The sequence below is a fragment of the Stigmatopora argus genome, chromosome 5 (assembly GCF_051989625.1).
Source record: "Stigmatopora argus isolate UIUO_Sarg chromosome 5, RoL_Sarg_1.0, whole genome shotgun sequence".
Classification (NCBI taxonomy): domain Eukaryota; kingdom Metazoa; phylum Chordata; class Actinopteri; order Syngnathiformes; family Syngnathidae; genus Stigmatopora; species Stigmatopora argus.
The window spans coordinates 18,966,118-18,993,362 of record NC_135391.1 but is presented as its reverse complement, the minus strand read 5'-3'; the positions used below and the strand labels follow the sequence as shown (position 1 = coordinate 18,993,362).

At 40.4% G+C, this 27,245-nt stretch overlaps 1 protein-coding gene across 2 annotated transcripts in view; it reads left to right on the top strand.

Moving 5' to 3' along the window:
• Positions 1–27,245, top strand: part of vps13a (vacuolar protein sorting 13 homolog A) — a 109,431-nt gene that overhangs the window by 25,051 nt on the left and 57,135 nt on the right. For both annotated transcript variants that reach the window (XM_077600466.1, XM_077600465.1), the window contains exons 23-40: positions 856–1,000; positions 1,081–1,186; positions 1,267–1,442; positions 4,140–4,311; positions 6,235–6,314; positions 6,381–6,440; positions 6,897–7,071; positions 12,445–12,561; positions 12,625–12,728; positions 12,796–12,963; positions 13,340–13,647; positions 13,738–13,885; positions 15,099–15,252; positions 15,324–15,448; positions 21,520–21,689; positions 22,524–22,774; positions 22,854–23,026; positions 23,095–23,238. In XM_077600466.1, coding sequence (XP_077456592.1) covers positions 856–1,000; positions 1,081–1,186; positions 1,267–1,442; positions 4,140–4,311; positions 6,235–6,314; positions 6,381–6,440; positions 6,897–7,071; positions 12,445–12,561; positions 12,625–12,728; positions 12,796–12,963; positions 13,340–13,647; positions 13,738–13,885; positions 15,099–15,252; positions 15,324–15,448; positions 21,520–21,689; positions 22,524–22,774; positions 22,854–23,026; positions 23,095–23,238 — 2,776 coding nt within the window. The remainder of the gene's footprint in view (positions 1–855; positions 1,001–1,080; positions 1,187–1,266; positions 1,443–4,139; positions 4,312–6,234; positions 6,315–6,380; positions 6,441–6,896; positions 7,072–12,444; positions 12,562–12,624; positions 12,729–12,795; positions 12,964–13,339; positions 13,648–13,737; positions 13,886–15,098; positions 15,253–15,323; positions 15,449–21,519; positions 21,690–22,523; positions 22,775–22,853; positions 23,027–23,094; positions 23,239–27,245) is intronic.

The window sequence follows — 27,245 nt, the reverse complement described above, 5'->3', positions numbered from 1 at the left end:
GCGCCGTTCAAAGCGGTTGCAACCAGAGCCATTACAACGAGGGAGTTGCGAGCCGGTCTTTATGAGCAGCGGAGCGATCGCTAAAATGTACTACAAGACTATTTCTTGTTGGCAAGTGGTCGTGGGTTATTCTATTGTGAGGACATTTGTGTGAATCATTGTCGGAATATTTTGAAGGGAATACGTAGTACAACAGCAAACAGCCCATCGATAGCGAACGTGAGGGTGGAGGCGTGGCAAACCGCCAACCTGGAAAACGAAGGTCACAAAAGATTACAACAAAATTAGAATTCAGTTTTGTGTAAAGTTACATTAAATGTATGTTTGAGTGTCTGTATATATTAATCCAAGTTAATTTAAATTTGTTTGTTCCGTTTACGAGTGCGTTGTCGTGGAAAAAAAAAAGTCGTCTGTCTCCCGTCGGTGAAATCTGCCCAATTTTAGTTAGATTAAACACATTTTATTACTATTAAACCACTAGTTATGTGTTACTTTGATAATAGATGGCGAATTAGAAGAAATACAACATTTTTTCCAATCCAATATCCTGTTTTTGGTGTTTTTTTCAGAGGGTTGGAACAAATTAATTTGTTTTCCATTTCAATGGGAAACGTCCGCTCGAGTCACGAGAATCTCGTCATACGATCTCAGTCTCGGAACGGATTACGATTGTATGTCGAGGTACCACTGTATTTATTCTTGAGCCATATTACAGATGAATGGAACCAAATACATAACAGACGCATTTTTGTATATTTTTGTTTAAATAGTATTTTTTTCAATATAATGAGGGCAATAGACTTATGTCACAACCAATGAGGTAAAAAATGACTCTTGAATTATTTTTTTCCCTAGATATAAACTTTCTGGAGAGCTCCCAATGCTCTCCCTCAGTATCTCTGACGTCAAACTTCGAAATGTCCTGAAGCTTGTGGACAGCATCCCACTCCCACAGTCAAGTGCAGTGCCTCGCAATGCTGGCGTGCCACCTCCGGCAAAGGTGCCCACCACTGGATCACACGATAATAATTGCACGTGAGTCCCGAATTGTTGGTAAGTCTTGGACTTTCCCTTTCTTAGCCAAAGCAGTTCAGGCAGCTGTCCACCAGGCGACATTTGCAGTTAGCTGATCAGCGTTCCTCTTTGATTTTTGAGTCGTGTGAAACTCTGAGCCTTACCTCACTCGGTAAGCCCGGACATTCTCATTCAAATAGTCATGTTTTTAGGTATCGGCCACTCTGTCATGTGATGCGAATGCGTCCACAGGCTCTGAAGAAGACTTGTTCTACGATGCACCCACCTCTCCCATCACAGGGAATCAGTTCTTTGCTGATACTCCCATGCCGCTACGCTACGCCGACTTACACAGACAGAAGAATATTTCACAGGAGGAGCGGCAAAAGAACATGACTGACTTTCTCATGTCATTTGAAATCAGCAAGGTAATGTTGTCCAAGGCCTTGACTGTGTGTTTTGGTGGTCAGGAAAACTCAAGAATGGAAAAAGGGATTGGGCCATATGTTTGTAATACAAAATGAAATTAGTGATTCAATTTTGATTGAATAGGACGAAGGTCACTGAGGTCAGAAAAGGGATTTTGTTTAGAACGAATGAAGAGATTATGTAATGTAATGTAAATAGGATCTGTTTGTAGTATAATGCGTACGAGGTCACAGAGATCATAAAATGAATACCAGTCTAACTTGTTTCATACTTAAAGTGAGAGATGACTAGCAAATATGGCGCTGCTTTGAATTTGGCTTCTTAAGCGGAGTTCTTTCTCAGTGTACTGTATACTGATTTTATTATATATTGTAGTATATTTACAGTTTTTAGTCATAAAAAATTTAAAATCAAGGGTCATTTTTTAACTCATTGGTTGTGACAGAAGTCTATTGCCTTCATTACATTAAAAAAATATATTTTTTTTTTGCTAATTACATTTTTTTTGTAAGTTCATACAAATTTGAAAATCCATGCTGAAACTCGCAAGCAGAAGCCACTCCCCGGTCCTCCGTTTGTGACTAGGACTCAGTGCTGAAGTTAAAAAAAAAAAAAAATTAAATAGAAGTGGTTCGCGGTTTTTCGTTTATCGTGGCCATGTCCGTCCGGTCTACATTAACCGCGAAACTTGAAGGATTACTGTGTGTATATATATATATATATATATATATATATATATAAAAAAAAATATATATATATATATATATATATATATATATATATATATATATATATATATATATATATATATAATATATATATAATATATATATATTTCTATATATATATACACTATCTATATATATATATATATAAGTAATAATCAATTCAATTCAATATCATTATACTTCATCTGAGGCGCTCATCTTCACAAGGGTCGTAGCCTGATGGAGCCTATTCCAGATACCTATGGGCAATGGGCGATTTGTGGGTCCGTCCTCAATTAGTTGCCAGCCAAGGAGACGAAAAATCACGCACTCACTCATTCCTATGGACACGGAGAACATACAAACAGCGCACTCCAGAGTTCGGGATTGAACTGTTGATCTCCAAACACTTGGGTGCACGTGCTAACTGTTCATTCACCTCTAGTAGTCTCATCTCAACTCATTTTCTGAACTGCTTTACCCTCACTAGGGTCGCGAGGGGTGCTGGAGCCTATCCCAGCTGACATCGGGCCAGAGGCGGGGGACACCCTGAATTGGAGTGCCCAATTAGCCTACCATGCATGTCTTTGGAATCTGGGTGGAAACCAGATTACCTGGAGAAAACCCACGCAGGCCCGGGCAGAACATGCAAACTCTACACAGGTGGACTGACCTGGATTTGAACCCAGGTGTCCCACTGTGAAGCCGATGTGCTAACTGAGCTGCACACTTCTCAGCAAAAAAAATGATAGATGTCTAGTTTTTTGTGAGGAAAAAAAAGCATCACACTTCAAATACTTAATTTATCATAAATTTGCTGCATAAAGTACAAGCTTTTGTGTGCAATTTATGAACTTTTTTTGCTCTCCTTAACACGCGTTATTTCTACAATATCAGCAAGCTGTAGATGTGGCAGGGAAGTTCAAGTACATCCCAACGTGCCTTAGCAACACCCTAAAATTTTTGAAAACATGTTTTGTTGTGTCTTGGCTAACTGATGAGTAAAAATGGTTTTATGGATGTTTAAATGACAAATCTGACCCTTTTAAATCTCATCAGTAAGATAAAAGCTTATTTTGAGAGAATTTTTATTTTATAAAAACAACTTTTAAAATATATTTTATTCATTTTTGAAGTAGTATTTTTTTGTTTTTTTAAGGTATAAAAAATGTAAATTTAGATTAGATTAGAACTTTATTTCATTCCGTATTCGGGAAATTTCCTTGGTTGGAGTAGCAAGACAGACACACAAGACATTGTGGACCTAGATAAAAAAACTGGAGCCACACACAGGAAGTCCACAAGCTAGGGACCTTCTGCAGACTGAGACTGAGGTTAAATATGCAGAATCACTCTTTCAAGCTGATTCGCACAGTCCCTCAGTAGACTGGAGGTTTTAAAGATCATCTTCCTTGCCTAGATCCTCCTAAACTGTCCTATCACCTGATCAGCAGCAGCGGAGAGCAAAGCACACAATTTAGCAAACAATTTATTAAAATATATATTCTGAATCAATTAAATAAGAGTTGTTGCTTTAAGCAGTTTGGGTGAAAAAAGTATTTCGACAACTTTAGGCCATAATTAATAAGAATAACAAAAACAATAATAATGCATTAACAAGAATAACAACAATACGTCTAAAGTAGTTGTCAACTAAATATATTAGCGTTCCTCAAAGAATGCTTTACAGACACAATGCCTAATCTTGTTATTGAAGGGGAGGTATTTCAGTAAAATTGAATTTTGAATGACTATTTTGGCAAGTACTTAGTTGTCAAATTTTAAATAACAGCCGAGTACATCAATATTCCCCGGAATTTGTCTAACAAGAAATTCGGAACTTTGCTAGATAATTTGTTTAAAGTTGGCAAAATGTTTTATAACATGAACTTCCAGCTTTACTCATGACCATACAATCTGTGTATCTATTTATATGCTGCAGTATTTTTTTTTTACATCTCCATGTATTTTCTTGATTCCCTGCTCTAGTTTTCTGTCAAATTGTGTCGTCTGGATGACAGTGGTGAGGAGGTGGAGGAGGAGGTGGTGGTGCTCCAACTGGATGTACAGGGCTTGGGCACAGAGTTGAGATTGTGCACCTTCAACATGGCATGCAACACTTACCTCAGGGAGATTTGCCTAATGTGTCCTGAATACAAAAGTCAGTGTTTAAGGCCTCAAAATGTTTCATTTGCCTCTTTTTGTGGGTCAATGTTTTAATAATATATTATAATAATCATGTGGTGTCCCGTTATCCTTCTGCTGTGAATTGAAATATATTTATCATTAGTAAAAGTCTTTTGCATATGAAGTCGGGGCACCTAACCCTCCCAGTTTTAATGGCTAGGTCAGCTCGCGCCGTTAAGGCAGCCAGTGAGTTTCTTAAACCAGTGTTTCCCAACCACTGTGCCGCGGCACACTGGTGTGCCGTGAGCAATGGTCAGGTGTGCCACGGGAAATACTACAATGTAATATTCAGAGAGAAAAAATAATATGTATATAACAAGATTAAAATTGAACTATTACAGGGTTAAAACCCAAATATGATGAACGTTAAATTATAGATTATACTATTTCAAGATTCAAATTGTGAAACAGTGATATTGTTGCTTATTTTTCTCTAACATGGATTGGAAGTTGTGTGGTTTCTAGGGCATCAACTTTTGGCGACGTAAAGTCTCTCTTAGCACACCATTTTTTGCGTAGTATTAGGAGATTTAAGTCATATTTGGAGAAAAGTCATAAAATTATCCGATTAAAACATTACATTACAGTGGTACCTCGAGATACGGGCTTAATGCGTTCCGAGACTGAGCTCGTATGTCGATTTTCTCTTAACTCAAACGAACGTTTCGCATAGAAATGAACTAAAAACAAATTAATCTGTTCCAACCCTCTGAAAAAACACCCAAAACAGGATATTGGATTGGAAAATTTTTTTTATTTGTTCTAATTCGCCATCTATTAAAAAAGTAACAAATAACTAGTGGTTTAATATTACTAAAATGTGTTTAATAGTACTAAAATTATACGGATTTCGCAGGGGGGAGAGAGAGAGAGAGAGACAGACAGAATGGGGGTGGGGACTTTTTGCACGGAAAGGCGCTCGTAACATAACAAACAAATTTAAATGAACTTGGATTACGATGCAGACACTCAAAAATAAATTTAATCTAACCTAACACTAAACTTAATTTTAATTTTGTTTGACATTTTGATACCTTTCTTCTCCCGGGTTGGCTCTATTTGCCCCGCCTCCACACTGATTTTCAGTCAATATCGAGGGTTGTTTGATTTTGTATTCCCTTCAAAATATTCCCAAAATGATGCACACAAATGTACTCACAACAGGATAACGCACGACCACTTGCCAACGAGAAGTAGTCTAAATAACTCGTATTAGCGATCGCCTCGCCATTCGCAATGACTAACGGGAAAAAAAAACACTGAAAAAATGCAACGCTCCGCCCAGTGCTCGAAGAGACATTAGACGAGGGAGTTGCGGGGAGAGAGACAGTGCCCATGATGTTCTTAGGAGCAGCATCTCGCGTCCGCTGTCTGCTCGTATATCAAAATTTGTATCGTATCTCAAGATAAATATCTGCTCAAAAGTTTACTCGTATCTCAAATTGCTCGTATGTCGGGGCATTCGTATGTCGGCGCACTCGTATGTCGGGGCACTCGTATGTCGGGGCACTCGTATGTCGGGGCACTCGTATGTCGAGGTACCACTGTACTTATTTTTGCATCCCTCAAACCAGAAGTTGTTCAGGGTCCGCAGACATAAACTTTTGGTGATAATAGGTCAGTGTAAAAAATTAAATTTTGGAATAATTTTGGAGTTTTATGTGATTCTTGTGGATAAAACTTTGATGACAATAACTATTATTAATATAGGCGACATAGTTTTAAATTAAAATATTTTCCGATGGTGGTGTCCCTTAAGATTTTTTTCAATGCAAAAAAGTGTGCTGCAGCTCAAAAAAGTTTGGGAAACACTGTCTTAAACAAGAATGCGTGTTATTTAGTTTTTCTTTTGTTTTGTTTTTGTTTTATTTTTTGTTCTTGTTTTTGATCTGTGTAGTTTCTGAAAGCAAGAAAGTTCAGTTAATCACTACTTTGGATAACTCCGAGGTCGACATGCTGACATTGGAGTATATCAGAGTAAGTATAGTAAGCCTTGTAGGATTACTTTGTCTTTGTATATGACGTTTGATTTTTCTTTTTTAGGCTGATAAGAACGGTCCTGAGTTTAAGTCCCTGCACAACAACACAGAGCAGCTCATCAAGGTAATCTATTTTTTTTTAATAAATGAGAGCCTGTACTTCTTTAGTGGGAAAATGTTATTGTAATTTCTCTTTAAAGTGTGAAATTCCTAGAGTTTGATCTGTTTGCAGCTTCCAAGACGAAGCCGACTTTGTTTTTGTTTTTTTGTTTGTGTGCTTATAAATCATGATTGGCAAACTAGCCTGCTTCTGCTAAATTCTTGTGGTTAAATATAATTGGCCAATTAGTTGGCATCCCCAAACTATAAAGCTCCACTCCTTTCAATGCTGCTATCCTCAATGCTTCTAACCTCTGTTGGCTTCAAAGCAGCTAGTCCCCGCTAGCCTCCGCGGGCTGCTTTGTTGTAAATTTAGCGATAGATCATGAGTTGGTGACTCATTTTCAGTGACACCGCTGTCTTACCACCCAGACAGACCTTTCCTTATTTCCCCCCCTGATAATTCTGATCCCTCTGTCAGGTGTCCTTTTCATCACTGGATATAAATCTTCACACGAAAGCGCTTCTCAGCACAATGAACTACATTGACAGTTTGTTACTGAAGCCCACTGAGCAGGAGGAAATACCAGGGGAGCACTTTGCCATCCCTGAGGAAGAGGGCAAGAAGGAAGGGACTGCCGCTGCCAAGAGAAAAAGTTCTGTATTTGTTCTTTTTTGAGGGGGAAGTAGGGATCAGCAAATACACCAATATTTGATATTCATTAATTGAATAATTTCAACCATCTAAATCAGGGGTCGGGAACCTTTTTGACGAAGAGAGCCACAAACAATTCATATTTTCCAATGTTATTCCTTGTGAGCCATACTACAAATTTAAAAGTCAAAACACGTACATGTAAACGAGTGCCTTTTCAATTATTTTTTTGTAATTTCACCACTTTTAAAGTGGAAAAAAATGAATTTTTAAAAAAGATTCTTATACTGTTGCTAATCAATGAGAGGATGCATTCCAGAAGAGTCTACAAAAAAAATGAAGATTAAAGCAGTTCTAGATGTAATATCTCAGTTCTGTCACCAGCGATTTCCATATTTTAGCTCACAGGTTAGCAAAGAACCAGAGGCACCCATCAAAAGAGCCACATGTGGCTCCCGAGCCATAGGTTCCCTACCCCTGATATAAATTATTTGTATCTGTAACTCAACTCGAACCAGGATCTAGCGTGATCACCTAGAAAGGGGTGGGCTTACACTTTATCAAATGTGACATTCAAATGCATTCATCATAAGCTGCTGTACAATGGTACCTCTGCTTACGAAATTGATTAGTTCCAAAAAAATCAAAATTTGGATTGGTCTTACTCAAGTAGAGGCATATTTTACATTGAATTAGCAGAATCCGTTCCGTGATGTTTACTACCCACTAAACCTGAAGGTGTCAAACATGTGTTCAATGGGGCAGAAGTGGCCCGCTAATGGGTCCGATCCAGCCTGTGGGGTTGTTCTGCCTGATGGACACTGTAGCTGTAAATTCACTATTTTATATTAGCAGCAAAGCTACTACAGTGGTACCTCTACTTACGAAATGAATTGGTTCCAGAACTTGTTTCGTAATGTTTTTTTTGGGTAAGTAGAACAATATTTTACATGTGAATTTTCAAATTCGTTCCACGGTCTTCCCAAAAAATACCAACTAAACCCTTTAAACATGATCAAATTTTGTATGAAAGATGTAAGAAATGCACAAAATGTGCGAAAATGTATTATTGTATTGAAATGAATAACAAACATGCAAAAACATTTCCTATTTGTACAGGTGCACAAGTGTAAGGAGAAAGTTAACGTTAGCAACAGGCAAAGCACACGAACACATGCACATAAACACACAACTTAAACTTATTCATTCAATACATACAATACAATACAATACAATACAATACAATACAAAACAAAGATCTCGCTGTTCAGTGCAGAGAGGCCATACCAAGGAATCGTTACTTTTAATGCTTCCTTCTGGTTCAATATCGTAGCGATGGTAATTGGGATACTTGGATCTTGTTTTCGTAATAGTAACAGTAATTTGCATTTCAAAGGGTTTCGTAATCTGAAACTTTTCTTTGTAAGAGCATTCGTAAGTAGATGTACCACTGTATTTATGAAATAAGTATTTTTTATAAATTCTAAAATATATAATATTTAAAATCAGTATGCCTCATGAAATACACAATAGCAGTAGGAATTTCTGACCTACTAATTACCCATGAACATGAGCAGTAAATACTCAAAAAACATTTTATTGTATTTTTATAGTTTCTATCATTTATAACTAAATTATAATATTAACTGGTAACATTCTCCTGCGCGTTCAGCTATATAGAGGAAATAGACGCTCTCTCGCTCAGAGGCAGGACGCCTAACAGTATATTGAAAATATCAGATTTTGCTGCACAATGCTAACCTGGGACAGCTGATTTATTGTTCCATGTTTCTCTGATGAATATACTACATGGGAAGATTGAATTCAGCCTTTTTTAATGGGACAAACCTTCAAAACATATAGGCCTGCAGATTGCACGATGGCTCTTCTTATCACTGACCAATCCACATTATGCCATAGTATTACGTATTGGTCAAGGGAAAGCGCCAAAACTTTGTTTCAAATAAAAAAAGCACCTCTTTAAATTAGGGAATTAAATGTTTTCAGACAAAACTTGGGAAATTGCCCTGTGTACATGAACTGCATTCCACCATAGTACAGCACGGTGAATAAAAAGCCTATTTCCGATTATTATTATAAGAAGCTAACGTTAGCACACAAATACATGCACATAAACACACATCTAAAAGAGTGAGAAACACAAAAATGAGTGAAAACGTATTTATCCGTGTTTTAAAATAAATAACAAACATGCAAAACATTTCAGGTGCGCAAGTGTAAGGAGAAAGAAACATTAGCAACAGGCAAAGCACACGAACACATGCACATAAACACATCTTAACAACTTCAACTTATTCATTCAAAGCAACTTAGCATGAAATACAATTACGTGCTTAATATCGATTGTCATCATACGGCTTTTCTTTGCACTACCCTTCATTGCACCGGCTTGCTTTGGATCCATTGTGTTTCCTTTACTTCTGCAGTGACTAATGCAAAAAAAGGGAAAAAATGCAACGCTCCGCCCAGTGCTCATAGAGATGCTTGGACGAGGGAGATGCGGCGAGAAAGACAGTGCGCTGAAATCGTCACACCCACAGACATTGGGCACACGTAAAAGTCTAAAATGTAGTACAAAGTGGACGACACTGGTAGAACGGCATATTGCCGCCATCTGGCGGACAAACACAGGTATTACGTCTCCCTTAATAAGAGGGAACTATTTTAGCATTGCAGGGCACATTTTCATATGCTTTATTTATTTTAAGACATTAATAAATCATTTCCTTATAATTTTCTATCATTTTTGTGTGTTTCCTCACATCTTTCATAAATAATTGGTACACTTTGACCAATTTTAAGGGTTTTAGTTGGTAGTTGTGTGAGGACCGTGGAATGAATTGGAGAATTTACATATAAAGTACACCTCTACTTACGAAATTTTCAAGTTGTGAAAAAAGTTCCTGAAACCAGAGCTAGCACAAAGCTATATACAGTGAAAATAATAATACTAGTCTCCTTTGCATGTTCAGCTGGGTGTGTGTGTGAGTGGTCTGTCAGACGTATTTTTTTAATCATCTGTGTGAATTTAACAACTGTCATTTATGCAAACATCCACGATGATAAAATGTGAAACATTGCAGCTCTGTTCACACTCTTGCTTTCAAAAGCACTATGCTCCTTGCAAAGTTATAAAGAACAATCAGACTAAACAAAATTAATAAAACCGAACCTGACCGAATGAGGCAGAGACTGACGGGACAGGACGCGGGTACAGCTCTGCCTTGTGAAATGTAAAGCGTTCGCCCTCTACATACAGTTGTGGTCAAAAGTTTGCATACACTTGTGAAGAACATATTTTCATGGCTCTCTTGAGTTCCCAGTTATTTCTACAACTCTGATTTTTCTCTAATAGAGTGATTGGAACACATACTACTTTGTCACAAAAAACATTCACGAAGTTTGGTTCTTTTATGACTTTATTATGGGTGAACAGAAAAAAGTGATCAAATCTGATGGGTCAAAAATATACATACAGCAGCGCTAATATTTGGTGACATGTCCCTTGGCCATTTTCACTTTAATTAGGCGCTTTTGATAGCCATCCACAAGCTTATGGCAAGCTTCTGGTTGAATCTTTGACTACTCCTCTTGACAGAATTGGTGCAGTTCAGTTAAATTTGATGGCTTGCTGACATGGACTTGTTTCTTTAGCATTGTCCTCAAGTTCTCAATGGGGTTTAAGTCAGGACTTTGGGAAGCCATTCGAAAACCTTAATTCTAGCCTGATTTAGCCATTCCATTACCACTTTTGACGTGTGTTTGGGGTCATTGTCCTGTTGGAACACCCAACTGCGCCCAAGACCCAATCTTCAGGCTAATGACTTTAGGTTATCTTGACGAATTTAAAGGTAATCCTCTCTGTAAAGCACCAGTTCAATTGGCAGCAAACAGCCCCACAGCATAATACTACCACCACCGTGCTTGACGGTAGGCATGGTGTACTTGGAGTTAAAAAGGCCTCACCTTTTCTCCTCCAAAAATATGTTCCCTCTAATTTTTCGTTTGTCTGGACAGAAAGACAACCTCCCTGAGCACACTGAGTACCAGTGTGAGCAACATCATCATTGCTCGCTATGGGCACACACCAGTAGAACACCTGCCATGAGCAGGTGCATGTCGGGGTACCTTGCTTGCTATATTTTTGATGGTGAAAAGGCGGACGGGTGAATGGGGAATGCACGTGCGCATATCATGCTTGACAATATTAGCAATTGACGATGCTGTTTTCCTCTGTTACCGGCAACATAAGCGTTCCGGATTACAGCCGAAATGGGTAAAACGAGATCGTAAAAACGTATTTAAAAAAAGAAAAAGTTTTTTCCCGTACAAAGGTTGTTATTCAGCATACACAATTTGAAATGATCAAAAAACTTATACCTTGCAGGTATGTGTCTACTAGCCATAAATGACCTAGTCCTAATAAAATGTAATGATTCATATCTGTGGATAAAATATCTAAATAAATGACACTAGAATCTGCACAAATCTGACTTCAAGTTGACCTCATTTTTCACATCTGTCCTTCTCACTTCTCATTCTGCCTCAAATGGCTTTTCTGCTGAATGTGTCACTCGAGATAGTCAAGCATCCATTTATGTGCAATATTTTTCCATTGGAAAACTCGCTTACAACTTTAGCTTCGCTGTATGTTTTGCAGAGAACTTTCTTTTGATTTTGATTTGATTTATTTCATAAGGGACAGCACATATTCATGAACATACATATGTAAATATGTAAGATTGCAGCCAAGGGCTAATTTCCATCCATAGTCCATTGTGTAAATTGAAGACAAACGATGACATATACCACACACACACTGAAACACACAGACACACACTTGGCAAAGTTTTCGACAGTTCGACACCCAATTTCACCGCTTGTTCTTCTATTTGCTCCGACAGCCATTCCATCTTAGAAGAACCGCATTTCTTTTCTTACTTTGACTCGTTTGGCCATGATAAAGGCTTCATCAAACCAAACTTCATAAATGTTTTTTGTGACAAACAAGTATCTGTTCCAATCACTCTATCAGAGAACCCAGAGTTGTAGAAATAACTGGAAACTCAAGAGACCCATGACATTATGTTCTTCACAAGTGTATGTAAACTTTTGACCACAACCGTAACTAAACAAGTCCCAAGTAATTTTATAATACAAACATGAAATTCAGGTGAGATAAATTTAACCAAGATTAGGAAGTTTTCCCAGTTAGCAAGGTTTGCAACACGAAAAGGGATAGTTGGCATTTCTACCTGTGGTAATTTTGTATTAGGAAAAATATATATCTGTAAAAAGTATAGAAGCACATTCCTAGGGTTCCTGTGTTTCATGAGTTGATCTACTCTCACAGCTCAGAGGAAAAACAGAGGGGCGACCGTCATCAATCTGCACATCAGAGCCGACCTCCGCTCTCTGAAGGTTTTCATTCGAGGGGAGAAAGCCATGATCTCAGAGATTAAAATCGAGGGTACTGTTCACAAATTTCGGAATTTGTTATCATTTTTGGGTCTAAAACGCTCCTCTCTTCCAGGGCTGTTTTCTGAGGTTCTGATGAGGAAGAGTGAAATGAAACTCATGGCCAACCTGAAGAACATCATTGTGTTTGACTGCGATGAAACTGCCTTGTATAGGAAGGTATTACATGTGCATTCTCCTTACCCTTTTGTATATTTTTTTAATCTGTTGCCTCTTGTCTTCAAAGGCTGTGTCGATAGCAGACAAAGAGGTTTTTGCCTTCCAGATGGTCAATTACACAGATGCAACCAAGGGTGATGCTTATCTGAACATGTCTCAAGTTGACACCTCGGTGACGTTGACTGTGGGGTGCATCCAATTTGTCTTCCTCAACAAGTTTATATCTTCCATATTGGTAAAAATGGCTCGTATTTCTCCCAGTGTATTAATGCTGATGATAAAAAGTATCTTAATAATCATTACTACATTAAACACCCATAAAATAATTGATTGCTTAACTCAATTGCCTTTGAAGGCTATAGACTTCTGGTCCATCTGCTTACTTTTGTTTACGTAATTTTTGCACACTTTCTGTAAATCCTATAAACTTCATTTCACTTCTCAAATACCACTGTGTTTGTCTGCTATATGATATATTTAACTGAAATTGTTGATCCAAACAACCAATGGTTTATAAAGGAAAATCTTGAACATGATCAGGGGTGCCCAAACTTTTTCATACAACTGTAAATGAGAACATAACTGCATTGCTTTCTTTCTCACTCCTGTAGGCGTTTATAAACAACTTCCATGAAGCCAAGAACGCTCTCGCTGAGGTGACTCAGCAAGCGGCCGAAAAGGCAGCATCTGGTGTAAAAGAGCTATCTGAGCGCAGCACGCGCATCGCTCTCAACGTGCACTTCAAAGCACCGATCATCTTCGTCCCGCAGTCGTCCTCGTGCCACAACGTCCTGGTGGCCGACCTGGGGTTCCTGTCGATCAAGAATCACTTTGCCATTCAGCCTTCTGAGATTCAATGCAAAATCCCACCTGTAGTGGACATCATGGAGGTCAAGCTAACAGACCTCAAGATGTACAGGTTAGACTTGGAATTAATTCGGCTCGGAAAAAATCAAGAGTTTGAAAACTGAAATTTGCTCTATAATTGCAATGTAATTGTTATATATAGAAGCATATTTGTCGACGGAGAACTCTGTGGCGCAAGAAACATTTTGCAGCCAGTCAGCTTAGAAGTGGAGGTCCAGAGGAATCTTTCATCCAACTGGTACAAGAGCATACCTGACATGGAGATCAACGCTCATCTTATGCCCTTGAGTGTAAGTAATAGACTTTGTCACAATAACTGTCAGATTTTTGTAGTAACGGATAATGCAATGACTCAGAGGGGTAAAAGGAAAATATACTGTGATTCATTGACAAAATTACAAAAAAAAGGAATCCATATGAAATGTGTTCATCCTGTAGGGCAAACCCACATGGATTTTGGGGCATTATTATTATTAAATAATTATTTTTATTTATTTAGGGACAATTACAGGCCACATCTTGTTGATTTTGGTGCTCTTGCAACTTATTTGATTTTGATTTTGAATCCTTTCCAGTTAATAATGGAAGCAATTCTCTTTCTTCCTGTTCATTTTGAGGCAAGACCCAGATTGTATTCTGGCTGATATTTTGCTGATTTTTGGTCACTTGATTTGGGGGAAAATTCCGGTTCAGTTCTCTTATATTTTAGGCCATTTGTAGGTCAATTCTTTATTTTAGTTTGCTTTCTGTACTCCTATGCATATATCTAAAAAAAACTTATTGATTTTGGGCACTTTCCTATTTGAAGCATGTCTGTGTAACTTACTTTGGATTTGGGGTCTTTTTTTTAGGTCACTTATTGATTTAAGTTTAATTCTAGTTCATTTTGGGGGCATTTCTGAAAGACTTTCTGTTGATTTCATGTTTTTGCCTGTTCATTTTGAGGCCTGTTTGAGTTTGATTTATTTAATGAGGGACAGCACTTAGTAATCAATATTATTAGTATTTAGAGGAGGCCGATAACCAAAATTTCGAGCTAATTTAGATTTTCAGTAAACGTGTAAAATTGTTATAAAAAAGTTGGTATATGTTGATCTATGCTGCATCTGAGCAGGGATAACCGTGTTTTAATATGATTTCTTCATATTGGCCTGTCGGATAAAAAAAAAAATGGCGATACCGATGTACGTCAAATGTTCAAATATTTGCGTCGATAGTCGGTCAATTCTGGGTCATTTCCTAGTGTCTTCTTTGAATTTTTCACTTCCTGTTTTTGTGAGCATTTCTGGGTCAGTTTAAATTTGGTCAATATTAATGACCGGCAGTAGAAATTTTTTTGTCGGTCCGAGGTGAATATCCAAATGGGTCTTGAGTTGTCGAATGTGTTATTGAAAATGAATGGCTGTATTTGAAATTAATAGGTTTTTTTCCGTTAAATTTTGGTGCAAGTGTGCTTTTTGGACAAAAACTGTTTCTGTGGTGTTTGTCTCCTTGCTCTAACAGTTGACGCTTAGCCAGGAAGACATGGTAGTTGTCCTCAAGACACTCTACCAAAACTTGGGCGAAAACTCTGACACGGCCACTCCCCGCAGACCCACTGAAGACTCAATGCTTGATGTAGAGCTGCACGGGTCCGGAACCTCAGAGAGAACCAATAGTAAGTCTTTTGAAATTGCCCAGGAGCTCAAAATGTGACAAAAGCTCCACGAACATTGTGGGTGTTCTTAGGCAACACGGTGGTGACAACTGCTGTGGTGGAGAATCAGAACAACATCAAGCTGACGACCACCATGAAAATACATCTCAAGATTGACTCCATGGCGCTGGTCCTTTTTAAGCCGAATGAGAATGAGGTGCCGTATTTTCTCGCACATTAGCCGCCTCTGCATATAAGCCGTACCCTTAAAGTTGCCTTAAAATGTTTGAATTTTACAATTTCTCTCGTATAAGACGCTCCTTGATTCACAATTTTCACCTCCATATTAATGGTTTTAATAGGAAGTACAAATGTGTTCCTTTGAAGGGAAAATCTTAAGAAAAATCATCGGACGTGGTATTTCTGAAATACTGTATGAATCGAAAGGATCGTCTGCTAGATTGCACATTCTTAAAGGATGTTGCCTGCACGTAGACAAATTTAAAAAGGAAGTCACCTGAGCAGTACAACCAGGAAGCGTGTCTGTAGTGGTCTACTTTTCACCAAGTCTCCGGGTGCCATAATAGCATGAGATACACATTATGCAGGTATCAAGGCTGATATTTTAATGATCGCCGCAAGACATTTGGTCAGCCATAACATCTATTAAGATGTCAAAAAAATAAAAAGCCTTTACTGTCATCATACACAGCTGCGTATAACAAAATTGATGGTGCTACACCACAAAGTGCGTTTTCCCCGTGACCGGATGATTCGCCTAAAGACGTTTCGCCGACGGACGTTTGACAGACAGAGAAGGTTGCCGAAAGGACGTTCCGCTGAACGTTCGTTCGGCCGAATGGCCGAACGGCCGGTCGGCCGAATGAACGTTGGGCCGAACGGCCGGTCGGCCGAATGAACGTTGGGCCGACCGGCCGTTTGGCCGAATGAACGTTTGGCCGAACGGAGGTTTCGCCGAAACGGGATTCGCACGCTCGCCCCGGCCCCGGATCGTGTGTGTACAAGTTTTTCAACCTCGGCCCGCGGGCCATATACGGCCCGTTAGGATTTTTAAATCCGGCCCGCCGCCGGCGTTGTCCAAATTATAGTAAAAATCAATGATTCATTTCACTTTGCCGCTCATCACTCTCAATTTATTAGTCTACCGTCAATGGCCGCCCGGGAATAAGCACTCTTGGGCGGGCATGTCAGCCCATGAATAAGCACTCTTGGGCGGGCATGTCAGCCCGGGAATAAGCACTCTTGGACGGGCATGTCAGCCCGGGAATAAGCACTCTTGGGCGGGCATGTCAACCCGGGAATAAGCACTCTTGGGCGGGCAGATGTAGCAGAACCGAGCCGCGAAATGACAGCAATTGGGTCAAATCCATCCAAAAACAACATTTAATAATTAAATACAAATACTGGAGCTCCTTGGACATTAGAACCGAGCCCAGGGAAGTGAATTACTCAGTAAAATGTTGCGATGATGTCGCGATGGGGGCAAAAAAAAAGTCTATATACGTCCATCTGCCAAACGGCTCAAAATGCTCTCAAATTTGGTCAAATCCAGCCGAAAACAGCGTTTAATAAGAGAGAGGGGGCGTGGACTTTTTGCACGGCAATGCGCTCGTAACATAACATAAACAAATTTAAATGAACTTGGATTACGATGCAGACACACTCAAAAATAAATGTAATCTAACCTTGCACTAAACTTCTGATTTTGTTTAATTTTTTTATACCTTTCTTCTCCCAGGTTGCCTCTATTTACCCCGCCTCCACCCTGACTTTCAGATGCAACCTATCGAGGGTTATTTGCTTTTGTCTTCCCTTCAAAATATTCAGAAAATTATGCACACAAGTGTCCTCAAAATAGGATAACGCACGACCACTTGCCAACGAGATGTAGCATATACTCCTCTCGTATTAGCGATCGCTCCGCCATCACACTGACTAACGGGAAAAAAACACTGAAAAAATGCAACGCTCCGCCCAGTGCTCGTGGAGACAATACTCGAGGGAGTTGCGACTAGAAAGACAGTGCCCATGATGTTCTTATGACCAGCCTCTCACGTCGGCTGTATGCTCGTATATCAAAATTTGTCTCCAATCTCAAGATAAGGATTTGCTCAAAATTTTACTCGTATCTCAAATTGCTCGTATTTCCCATAGAAATGAACTAAATACAAGTTAATTCATTCCCACCCTCTCACCAAAAAACAGGATATTACAATGGAAAAACATATTTTTATTGGTTGTAATTCACCATCTACTAACAGAGTAACAAATAACTAGTGGTTATGATGTTTCATAATAAAATTAGGCATTATTTACAACGGGAGAGAGAGAGCAAGCGAAAGAGAGAGTCACTTGACGGATGCGCTCGTAACGTAACATGAACTTTAAATTTAACTTAAATAAACTTAGATTCCTATACACACACTTTTAAAAAAAAATTAATCTTACGTTACACTAAATTTAAACCTTCTTGTGCAATAACCAAGGCAAAGAGGTTAATGTGTTCCACCGCGGCTTTCGAGGCGAACTTCCTGCTTCTCCATACGTATTTATTAGCGAGCCAGCTCAGTCACGTGTACACTACTCATGTTTTTCGATTATTTTGTGCTTAATATCGATTGTCATCATACGCCCTTTTCTTCGCCCTACCCTTCATTGCATCGGCTTTCTTTGGATCCATCGTGTTTCCCTTAATTCTGTAATAATAATAATCGGACATAGGCCCTGTCGTCATTATCAACAACACAAAAAGCCTACTTGTCATCACACCCAGAAACTGCGTGTGACGAAATTGGTGTTGCTTCTCCATAAGCTGCGCTTACTCGGCAAAAGACCTAAATAAGTGCTAGTTACGGACTTGTAATTTGGCATTCTGCTGTTATGGATACAAGTCGCTTACCTCTCACTGTCTTTCACTTACCTTCAGTCAGCTAGTAGGAGGCAGATCACCACCCAAACATCTTTTCATATTACCGCAGAAGGGAATGTGTGTTTTGTTACCGCAAATTTAGATTTCTGATGGATTTTGGGAAAAAACTGTCCTTAAGCCTATTTGTCCGTGCTTTGTGGGACCTATAGCGTCTGCCAGAGGGCAGCAGCTGGAACAGATTGTGACCAGGGTGGTAAGGGTCCCCTATGATGTTCTTGGCTCTGCTGAGGTAACGAGGGCTGGCAATGTCTTCCAGTGAGGGCAGAGAGCAGCCGACAATCCTCTGGGCAGTGTTAATCACTTTCTGCATGGCCTTTTTGTCTGCCACCGTACTTCCAGCGTACCACACTGTGATGCCGTACGCCAGGATGCTCTCTACAGTGGTTCTATAGAAGGTTATCAGAAGCTTGGTGCCCAAGTTGTTCTTCCTAAGTACCCTGAGGAAATGGAGTCGTTTCTGAGCCTTCTTCACCACTGCCGTGATGTTTGTAGACCATGAGAGCTTATCCGTGACGTGGACCCCCAGGAATTTAAAGGACTGGACCCTGTCTACACATACTCCATTTATGAGGAGTGGGGCCAGATCTGTGCCGTGTTTGCGAAAGTCCAGGATTATTTCTTTAGTTTTCGTGGTGTTCAGTGTGAGATTATTCACCGAGCACCACGAAGACAATTTGTTGACCTCATCTCTGTATACCGACTCATCCCCTCCTGAGATGAGTCCGACCACAGTGGTGTCGTCAGCGAATTTGATGATGGCGTTAGACTGGTGGGTGGGTGTACAGTCGTATGTGTACAGGGAGTACAGAAGAGGACTCGGTACACAGCCTTGAGGGGAGCCAGTGCTCAGTGTAATGGCGGAAGAGAGGTGGGGACCAAGTCTAACAGTCTGTGGTCGGTTGGTCAAGAAGTTCTTTATCCAGCAGCAGATTGAAGAGGATAGTCCAAGGTGGTAGAGTTTGTCAGTCAGAATGTCCGGTTTTATGGTGTTGAAGGCTGAGCTATAGTCAATGAAGAGCATCCTCACGTAGTTCCCATGGTGTTCCAGGTGGCTCAGTGCTGTATGAAGAGCAATGGCAATAGCATCCTCAGTGGACCTGTTTGCTCTATAAGCAAACTGGTGAGGGTCAATTGAGGGAGGGATTGTATTCCTGATATGGCGGGCTACCAACTTTTCAAAGCACTTCATGATCACAGGCGTGAGTGCAACAGGCCTATAATCATTCATGCTGTCAATGGTTGGCTTTTTGGGGACAGGGATAATGGTGGCAGTTTTCAGACCGGATGGAATGATGGATTGTTGCAGGGAACAATTGAAAATTTTTGTGAAGACTCCAGCCAGCTGGTCAGCACAGGCTTTGAGCACCTTCCCAGGTACTCCGTCTGGGCCAGCAGCCTTCCTGGTGTTCACAGACCGCATTACCAGTCTCACTTCCTGTTCCCGGAACGTCAGTGTATTGCTGCAGGGTGGTGGTGGAGGTGTTGAGACTGGGTCTGATTTGTCAGTCTCAAAGCGGGCAAAGAAACGGTTCAATTTCTCCGCTAGTGAGGCATCTGCGTTAACAGACATATTATTGTTATTGTAGTAGGTAATATGTCGTATTCCTTGCCACATCTTCTTTGGGTTATTTTCTGTGAAGTGCTCCTCAATTTTCTTGGTATATGCTGCCTTGGCCTTTTTAATGCCTCTTTTCAGCTCAGCTCTGGCAGCTCTATATTTTATCTTGTCCCCTGATCTAAAGGCGGTGTTACGGCATTTGATGAGTGCCTGTGTCTCATTGGTCATCCAGGGTTTTTGGTTTGGAAAAACCCATATTTGTTTATCTATAGTGACGTTGTCAATGCAGTTTTTTATGTAAGAAAGTACAGAGTCCGTGTAGTCCTGGAGGTTGTCGTGTACAAAAAGTTCCCAGTTGGTGCGGGAAAAACAGTCCTGCAGCTGAGAGAGTGCGTCGTCGGGCCAAGTTTTTATTATCTTTATTTGTGGCGTTGTTTGCCTCCGCATTGGAGTGTAAGCGGGGGTGAGAGATAGGCAGAGGTGATCTGATCCAGCTAGGTGAGGGAGGGAAGTGGCTTTATAAGCATGTTTGATGTTAGAATAGACATGGTCAAGAGTTTTGTCTCCTCTAGTATTACAATTTACGTATTGAATAAACTTAGGTAAAACAGTCTTTAAACACGCCTTGTTGAAATCACCAGCGACAATAAAAACCATCGGGGTGGTCAAGCTGTTGTTTGTTTACAGCCGTTAGCAGGAGGTTAAGTGCCGTGTTTTAACGTTAGCATTCGGAGGTATATAGATAGCCGTTACTATGACGACCGTTAGCTCTCTCGGTAAATAATAGGGCCTACACCGTATTGCCAATAACTCTAAATCCGGGGAACAGTGAGTGTCAATGATCCTACTGTCACAACACCATTCATTATGTATAAACATGCACAGTCCTCCTCCTTTGCTTTTGCCTGTTAATTCTTTTGAACGGTCGTTCCGAAAAAGCGTTCGGCTAGCTAGCGATACCGCAGCGTCGGGGATATGCGGGTGTAGCCACGTTTCTGTGATGAGAATAATATTACAGTTTCTAACAAAGCTGTTGGTAGCAATACGAAGTTCCAACTCATCCATTTTGTGGATGATGGATCGGGCGTTGGTCAAAAAGATACTAGGAAGCGGTGCTCGGTGTGGTTGTTGTTTCAGCTTAGCAGCAAGGCCCGCCCGGCATCCACGCTTCTGTTTTCTGTCCCTTCGCCGCCTTCGTCGTGCTTTGGGTGGGCTGGCTAGCCACGGAGATCCTGGAGAGTTTGTTGAGTAATCGGATGTATCGCATATCCTTCCGATAGGGATTAAATCCTGGCGACTGTAAGATAACGAACGACACCGAACTGGAGAGCATAAAGCCGCTGCGTCAGTGCGCGCCGCCATCTTGAAACTTCATAACTTCACACTTCACTGTACTGACTAATGCAAAAAAAAACCATGGAAAAAATGCAACGCTCTGCCCAGTGCTCGTAGAGATCTTTGCACGAGGGAGATGCGCCGAGAAAGACAGTGCGCTGTTATCATAAAGAGCTTCTTGCGGCCTGGCTACCTGGCTGTCTCAAATGCTCATATCTAAAAAATTATCTCGTGTCTCAAGGTAAATATTTGCTCGGAATTTTACTCGTATCACAAATTCCTCGTATGTCGGGGCACTCGTATGTCAAGGTATTACTGTATTCACATTTCCATCCTGTGAACAAAACAGTTCATGATATTCTTGAATTACCCTCATCTAAAGAAATCACTACTGCTAAAAAGGGCTTAACCAGATGAATGAATTGGCATGCTTGCTGTTCTGTAGCTTTCCATTTTGGAGCCGCATGATGATGAGCTGAAACTGGGAGAGTTCACCCTGGGCACCAGCGCCACCGCCGTCACCATGTACTCCGACAGCTCTATGAAGGCTACCGTCCAACTGCACACCTGCCTCCTTGATGACAAGAGACCAAACATCCAGACAATCAATCCCAGGTCTCGCCGAAGCAAAAAGACAGAAAATACAGTTTTGCCACCTCTGAATACACACCAAAAAATACACTTAACTGTAAAGTATTTTTACTTTGGCCAGACACAGCTGAATTCATTGTCTGTCATTGCTGGCCCTAGACAGCCAATCCAAGTGGAAGGGTTCGTTCATCCACTGCTACCATCCTGCTTTAGATGGATTGGACATTTACTAGTGAGAAACCAATTGGTGGAGTTGTTGGTCCATTTGGCCATAGGAAGAACAACTTTCTTTTTGTAGCTCAGTGACTGCCAGTGACAGCACTAGATGTCTAATCAATTTAAAATAGGAGTGCTGGCACTGAATTAACAAATGGTCCTACCTAGCCTACTCTTTCAAATGGATTGGATGTCAACTAGTGATAAAATACTTGGTGGTAGGTGCATTTGGCCAGAAGAAAAACTCATTTTGATTTTGTAACTCGTATACAGCCATTGCCATCCCGAGACATCTAATCAGATTGAAGTAGGCGAGCCCCCTTGCACTTTAAATGTATTTACTGCCTTCTCGTGATATACTTTGAGAGCAGAAGGATGATTTGATGTCTTTTATCATCACGGGAAAGGCGACATGCTCCTTTTTTCTTGTCTAGCTGGCAGCCACCTCTTGTAGGGCAGCGAGCTTGGATAGGACACCGTTTGAAAACTAGATTTTGAAAGTACATATTGCACAGCATCGGAAAATTATTTATCAGTATTCTCTGATATTGATTGCCATTTTAGTGCTGTATTGATACTGACCCCTTTACTACTAGTATCAGTGCAACACTAGTAATTATCCATTGTAATGTCATACTTCAGGATGATGGGAATGCGCCCCGGAACTGAAGATAACATGATGGTGCAAGTCACCTATCGGCAGAGCCACGAAGGCACCACCTTAGACACAGTGGTGCAGGATGTTTACCTGTGCGCTAGCATGGAGTTCCTCCTCACCGTAGTGGACATCTTCCTTGGCGCCACCAAGGAAGGCTTTGCTGGGACGCCACAAAGCAAGCCCACTCCAGTACCAGAGGATAAAAACAACACGCCTGCACCTCCTAAGGAACAGAGTGAGTCCGTTGGACCCAAAGCCCAAAATTGTGGATGCCTCCACAGGAAATGCCTCTATCGGTACCCATTTCTTCCCAGTTCCCATTTCAAAGATGGAGATGAACATTGTGGTGCGAAACCCTGAGATTGTGTTCGTGGCAGACCTGACGCTCGCCGATGGCCTGGCATTGGTGATGACCACACAGTGCGAGTTAGCCATCAAAAACGACGTGGAAAGTTCAAAGATTACAGCCGTAATCCAAGATCTCAAGGTCTCCCTTTTTGCAATTTCACCTCATGCTACAGCCTCATTTTCATAGGATTTCTGCATTTGTTTTAGGTGGTGGCTTGTCCTTTCCTGAGGGAGAAGAGGGCACACAACGTGACCACAATTCTACAGCCCTGCCAGGTGTTCTTTCAAAGTTTTCAGACCCCGTCGTCTCCCCAAGCTATGGAGATCTCCATGAATTCACTCTCACTCAAGGTTGGTACATAGCTCATTGACTGTAAGTTTAGTATTCACAAATTGTTATTTATAGTTAATTAAAAAAATATATATATATATCAAGGGTGATGTCGCTTTTTGGGTCAAATGTTGCTATGGATGGATGCTATACTTGGAATTTTAAACAAAAAGTATACCACAGTGCCTTTCCAAAGTATTTGCCCTCCTTGAACTTTTCAACCTTTTGCCACATTTCAGGGATCAAACAAAGACATAATTTTTTGGGGCAAGAATCAACATCATTTGGAAAATTGTGAAGTGGAACAAAATCCATTGGATATTTTATACTTTTTTAACAAATGAAAAATTGAAAAGTGGGGCGTGCAATATTGAACGAATTGAATGCCTTTATTGTCAAACAAGCAACCTGCTTGTGTAGAACCAAAAGACAACTGTTGCGCTATTAAAAAATATATATTTTGAAAAATGGTTGTTTAACAAATAAAAGATTGAGTTTACACACTTGGAGAAGATGAAGAAATTCAATCACTCATCTATTAGGATCCGACAGACGTTTCTGGCCACCATAAAAAATTTCAACTCTCCACGTTTTACGGTTTGGCCAAATGTAGCGAATGATTCTTAACATACACAAACACACACACACAACCATAAATCACGTTTTATAAGGATTATAGATTAATTTATTATGTTATTAGCACCTATTTTGTTCAATAGCTCCCAAGACATTTGACAGATTGACACAAAATTTACAGAAAAGTAATTACCTTCTGTTTAACGGATACCTTTTAGTTTTTCAACAACCCACTCCATTTATTAATTATTAATTTATTACTGTTATTAGCACCTAATATCTTCAATAGCTCCCAAGCAATTTGACATATTGGCACCAAATTTACAGAAAAGATAGGTAATTACCTTTTGTTTAGCGAAAACGTTTTAGTTTTTCAATAACACATTCCATTTATTAATTATTCATTTATTACTATTAGCACCTAATATCTTCAATAGCTCCCAAGCCATTTGACAGATTGACACCGAATTTACAGAAAAGATAGGTCATTACAATATGTTCAAGGAACACCTTTTGGTTTTTCAATAATACATTTATTAATTACTAGGTCCCACCTGCTTGTTTAGAACCAAAAGACAATTGTTGCGCTTTAAAAAAAACTTTTGAAAAATAGTTGTTTAACAAATAAAAGATTGAGTTTACACACTTAGAGAAGGTGAAGACATTCAATCAATCATCTATTAGGATCCGACAGCCGTTTCTGGCCACCATAAAAAATCTTTTAGCTTCACTGCCCCCCTCACGATTTGAAACTTTCAGATGTCATTCCACTGGAACTCTTCTGTTCTATCTTGACGGACAGACAGCATGAGACGAAACCTGTCATGTTGAATGACGTTGCAGGCAACATGACGTTCTCCGTCATGTTTTCTCCAGACCTTTCTATCACAGGTGTTCAGTGTAAAGCTGCTCTTGTCTGTGAAAGGTTCACAATGCCAATGGCGGATATGCCAATTCTGGTGTTCTTGTACAAATGACAGTCAAGCTTCACGGTGCTGGGCAGTGAACAAAGAGCCCACTACAGGTTGTCAGGCCCTCAGGCCACCTTCATTAGGTATGTTACTGATTGTTTTGGTAAAGACACACCAGTGGCACTCTGGAGGTAATTCTGTAGGGGGTGAGCTGGGCTCAGCCTGTTCCGCCTTGGACAAACAAGCAGATGGGTTCTGCTGATGGGTTCAGGACTTTCTACGAACGACTCCGTCAAGCTCTCCGACAATAACCACCAGTCTCCTGAAATGTCCATGTTCCTGTTACTGATTGTTTTGGTAAAGACACACCAGTGGCACTCTGGAGGTAATTCTGTAGTGGGTGAGCTGGGCTCAGCCTGTTCTGCCTTGGACAAACAAGCAGATGGGTTCTGCTGATGGGTTCAGGACCTTCTATGAACGACCCTGTCAAGCTCTCCGACAATAACCACCAGTCTCCTGAAATCTCCCATGTTCTGGGGCTTGTGCTAGGAGACACATTATTAACATTCTTGCTCCACCATGTGTGGATGTGGCATCCTAAGGAATCTGGACAAGCTGTGCTACTTCGTGGCTAAGGAATCCCCTCATACTGCCAGTAGAGATAATTACTCAAGCCAAAACCAGCAAGACTGGAAGAGCAGCGAAAAAAGAACAAGAGGGAGGAACTTGGAATGACCTCCACATGAAAAATCTGTTTTGAGGGTGTTCTTATTGTTGCCATTTTAGTGCACCTGTTGTTAATTCCCTGAACACAATACAGCTGAAAGGGATTAACAATGCTCTCAGGTGTTTGCCCAACCAAAAAGTATCAGACAGCTTCAATGGATTTCATGACAAGCCAAATAAAAAGAAGTGTTCCTTTCATTGTTGTGACCAATATATATAAATACAGGGAGTGGCGAATTATTAGGCAAATTAGAATTTTGACCACATCATCCTCTTTACGCACGTTGTCTTACTGCAAGCTTTATAGGGTTGAAAGCCCACTGCATATCAGGTGATGTGCATCTCTGTAATGAGAAGTCGTATGGTTTTATGGCACAACCGTATATCAGGTGTGCATAATTATTAGGCAACTTCGTTACATTTGTCAAAATGGGTCAGACGAAAGACTTGACAGGCTCCGAAAAGTAAAAAATAGTGAGATATGTGGAGGGATGCAGCAAGCTTAAAATTGACAAGCGTCTGAAGCACAATCTTGCAAGAATCAAGCGTTTCATTCAAATTAGTCAACAGTTACAAGAAACGTGTGGAAAAACCAAGGCACAAAGTAACTATCCATGAACTGAAAAAAGTCAAGCATGCAGCTGCCAAGATGCCGCTTGCCACCAGTTTTGCGATATTTCAGAGCTGCAACATCACTGGAGTGCCCAAAGGCACAACAGTGTGCAATACACAGAGATATGACCAAGGTGAGAAAGGCTGAAAAACGACCATCACTGAACAGAACACACAAGCTGTAATGTCAAAACTGGGCCAAGAAATATCTCAAGACTGATTGTTCTCAGGTATACGGACTTATGAAATGAGACTAAATCTTGATGGGACAGATGGATGCGCCCTTGGCTGGATCAGTAAAGGGCAGAGACCTCCAGCCCGACTCAGATGCCAGCAAGGTTGAGGTACTGGTATGAACTGGTATCATCAAAGATGAGCTTTTGGGGCCTTTTCGGATTGAGGATGGAGCCAGGCTCAACTCGCAGACTTATTGCCAGTTTCTGGCCGACACCTTCTTCAAGCAGTGGTACAGCAAGAAGTCTGCATCCTTCAAGGAAAAAACATGATTTTCATGCAGGACAATGCTCCATCCATCACAAACATCCAAGTACTCTACAGCCTGTTGGCAAGAAAGGGCCTAAAAGAAGAAAAACTAATGACATTACCTCCTTGTTCACTTGATCTGAACCCCATAGAGAACCTGTGGTCCCTCATCAAATGCGAGATTTACAAGGATGATGGAAAACAATACACTTCTCTGAAAAGTGTCTGAGTTGCTAGTCCACGCAACATTGATCGTGAACAAATCAAAACAATAACAGAATCCATGGATGGCAGGCTTTTGCATGCCCTTGCAAAAAAGGTGGCTATATTGGTCACTGATTTGTTTTTGAATGTGAGAAATGTCTAAAGTAATCCCTCGAATATCACGGATACTGTAGAACAGACATGGCCGCGACAATCGAAAAACCACAAAGTAGGATCACCCCTATTATTACTCCATACCATATACATGTTTTCGCACCAATACAGCAATACAAGTACACAAGTACAATTATCAAGAAGTGGATTTATTAAATATTACTGGTATAAGAATATGAACACTAAGATATTAATATCTAAATGTTACGTCTTTGGCAATTCGTCGAGGCAAAGACACGAGGAATAGGACCCCATCGCAGGGAAGCAGGCGACGACGAGGGAAGTGGTGCTCAGACGAAAACTTTAATAACTTAGGCAGGATCCTAGAAAATATCAAAGAC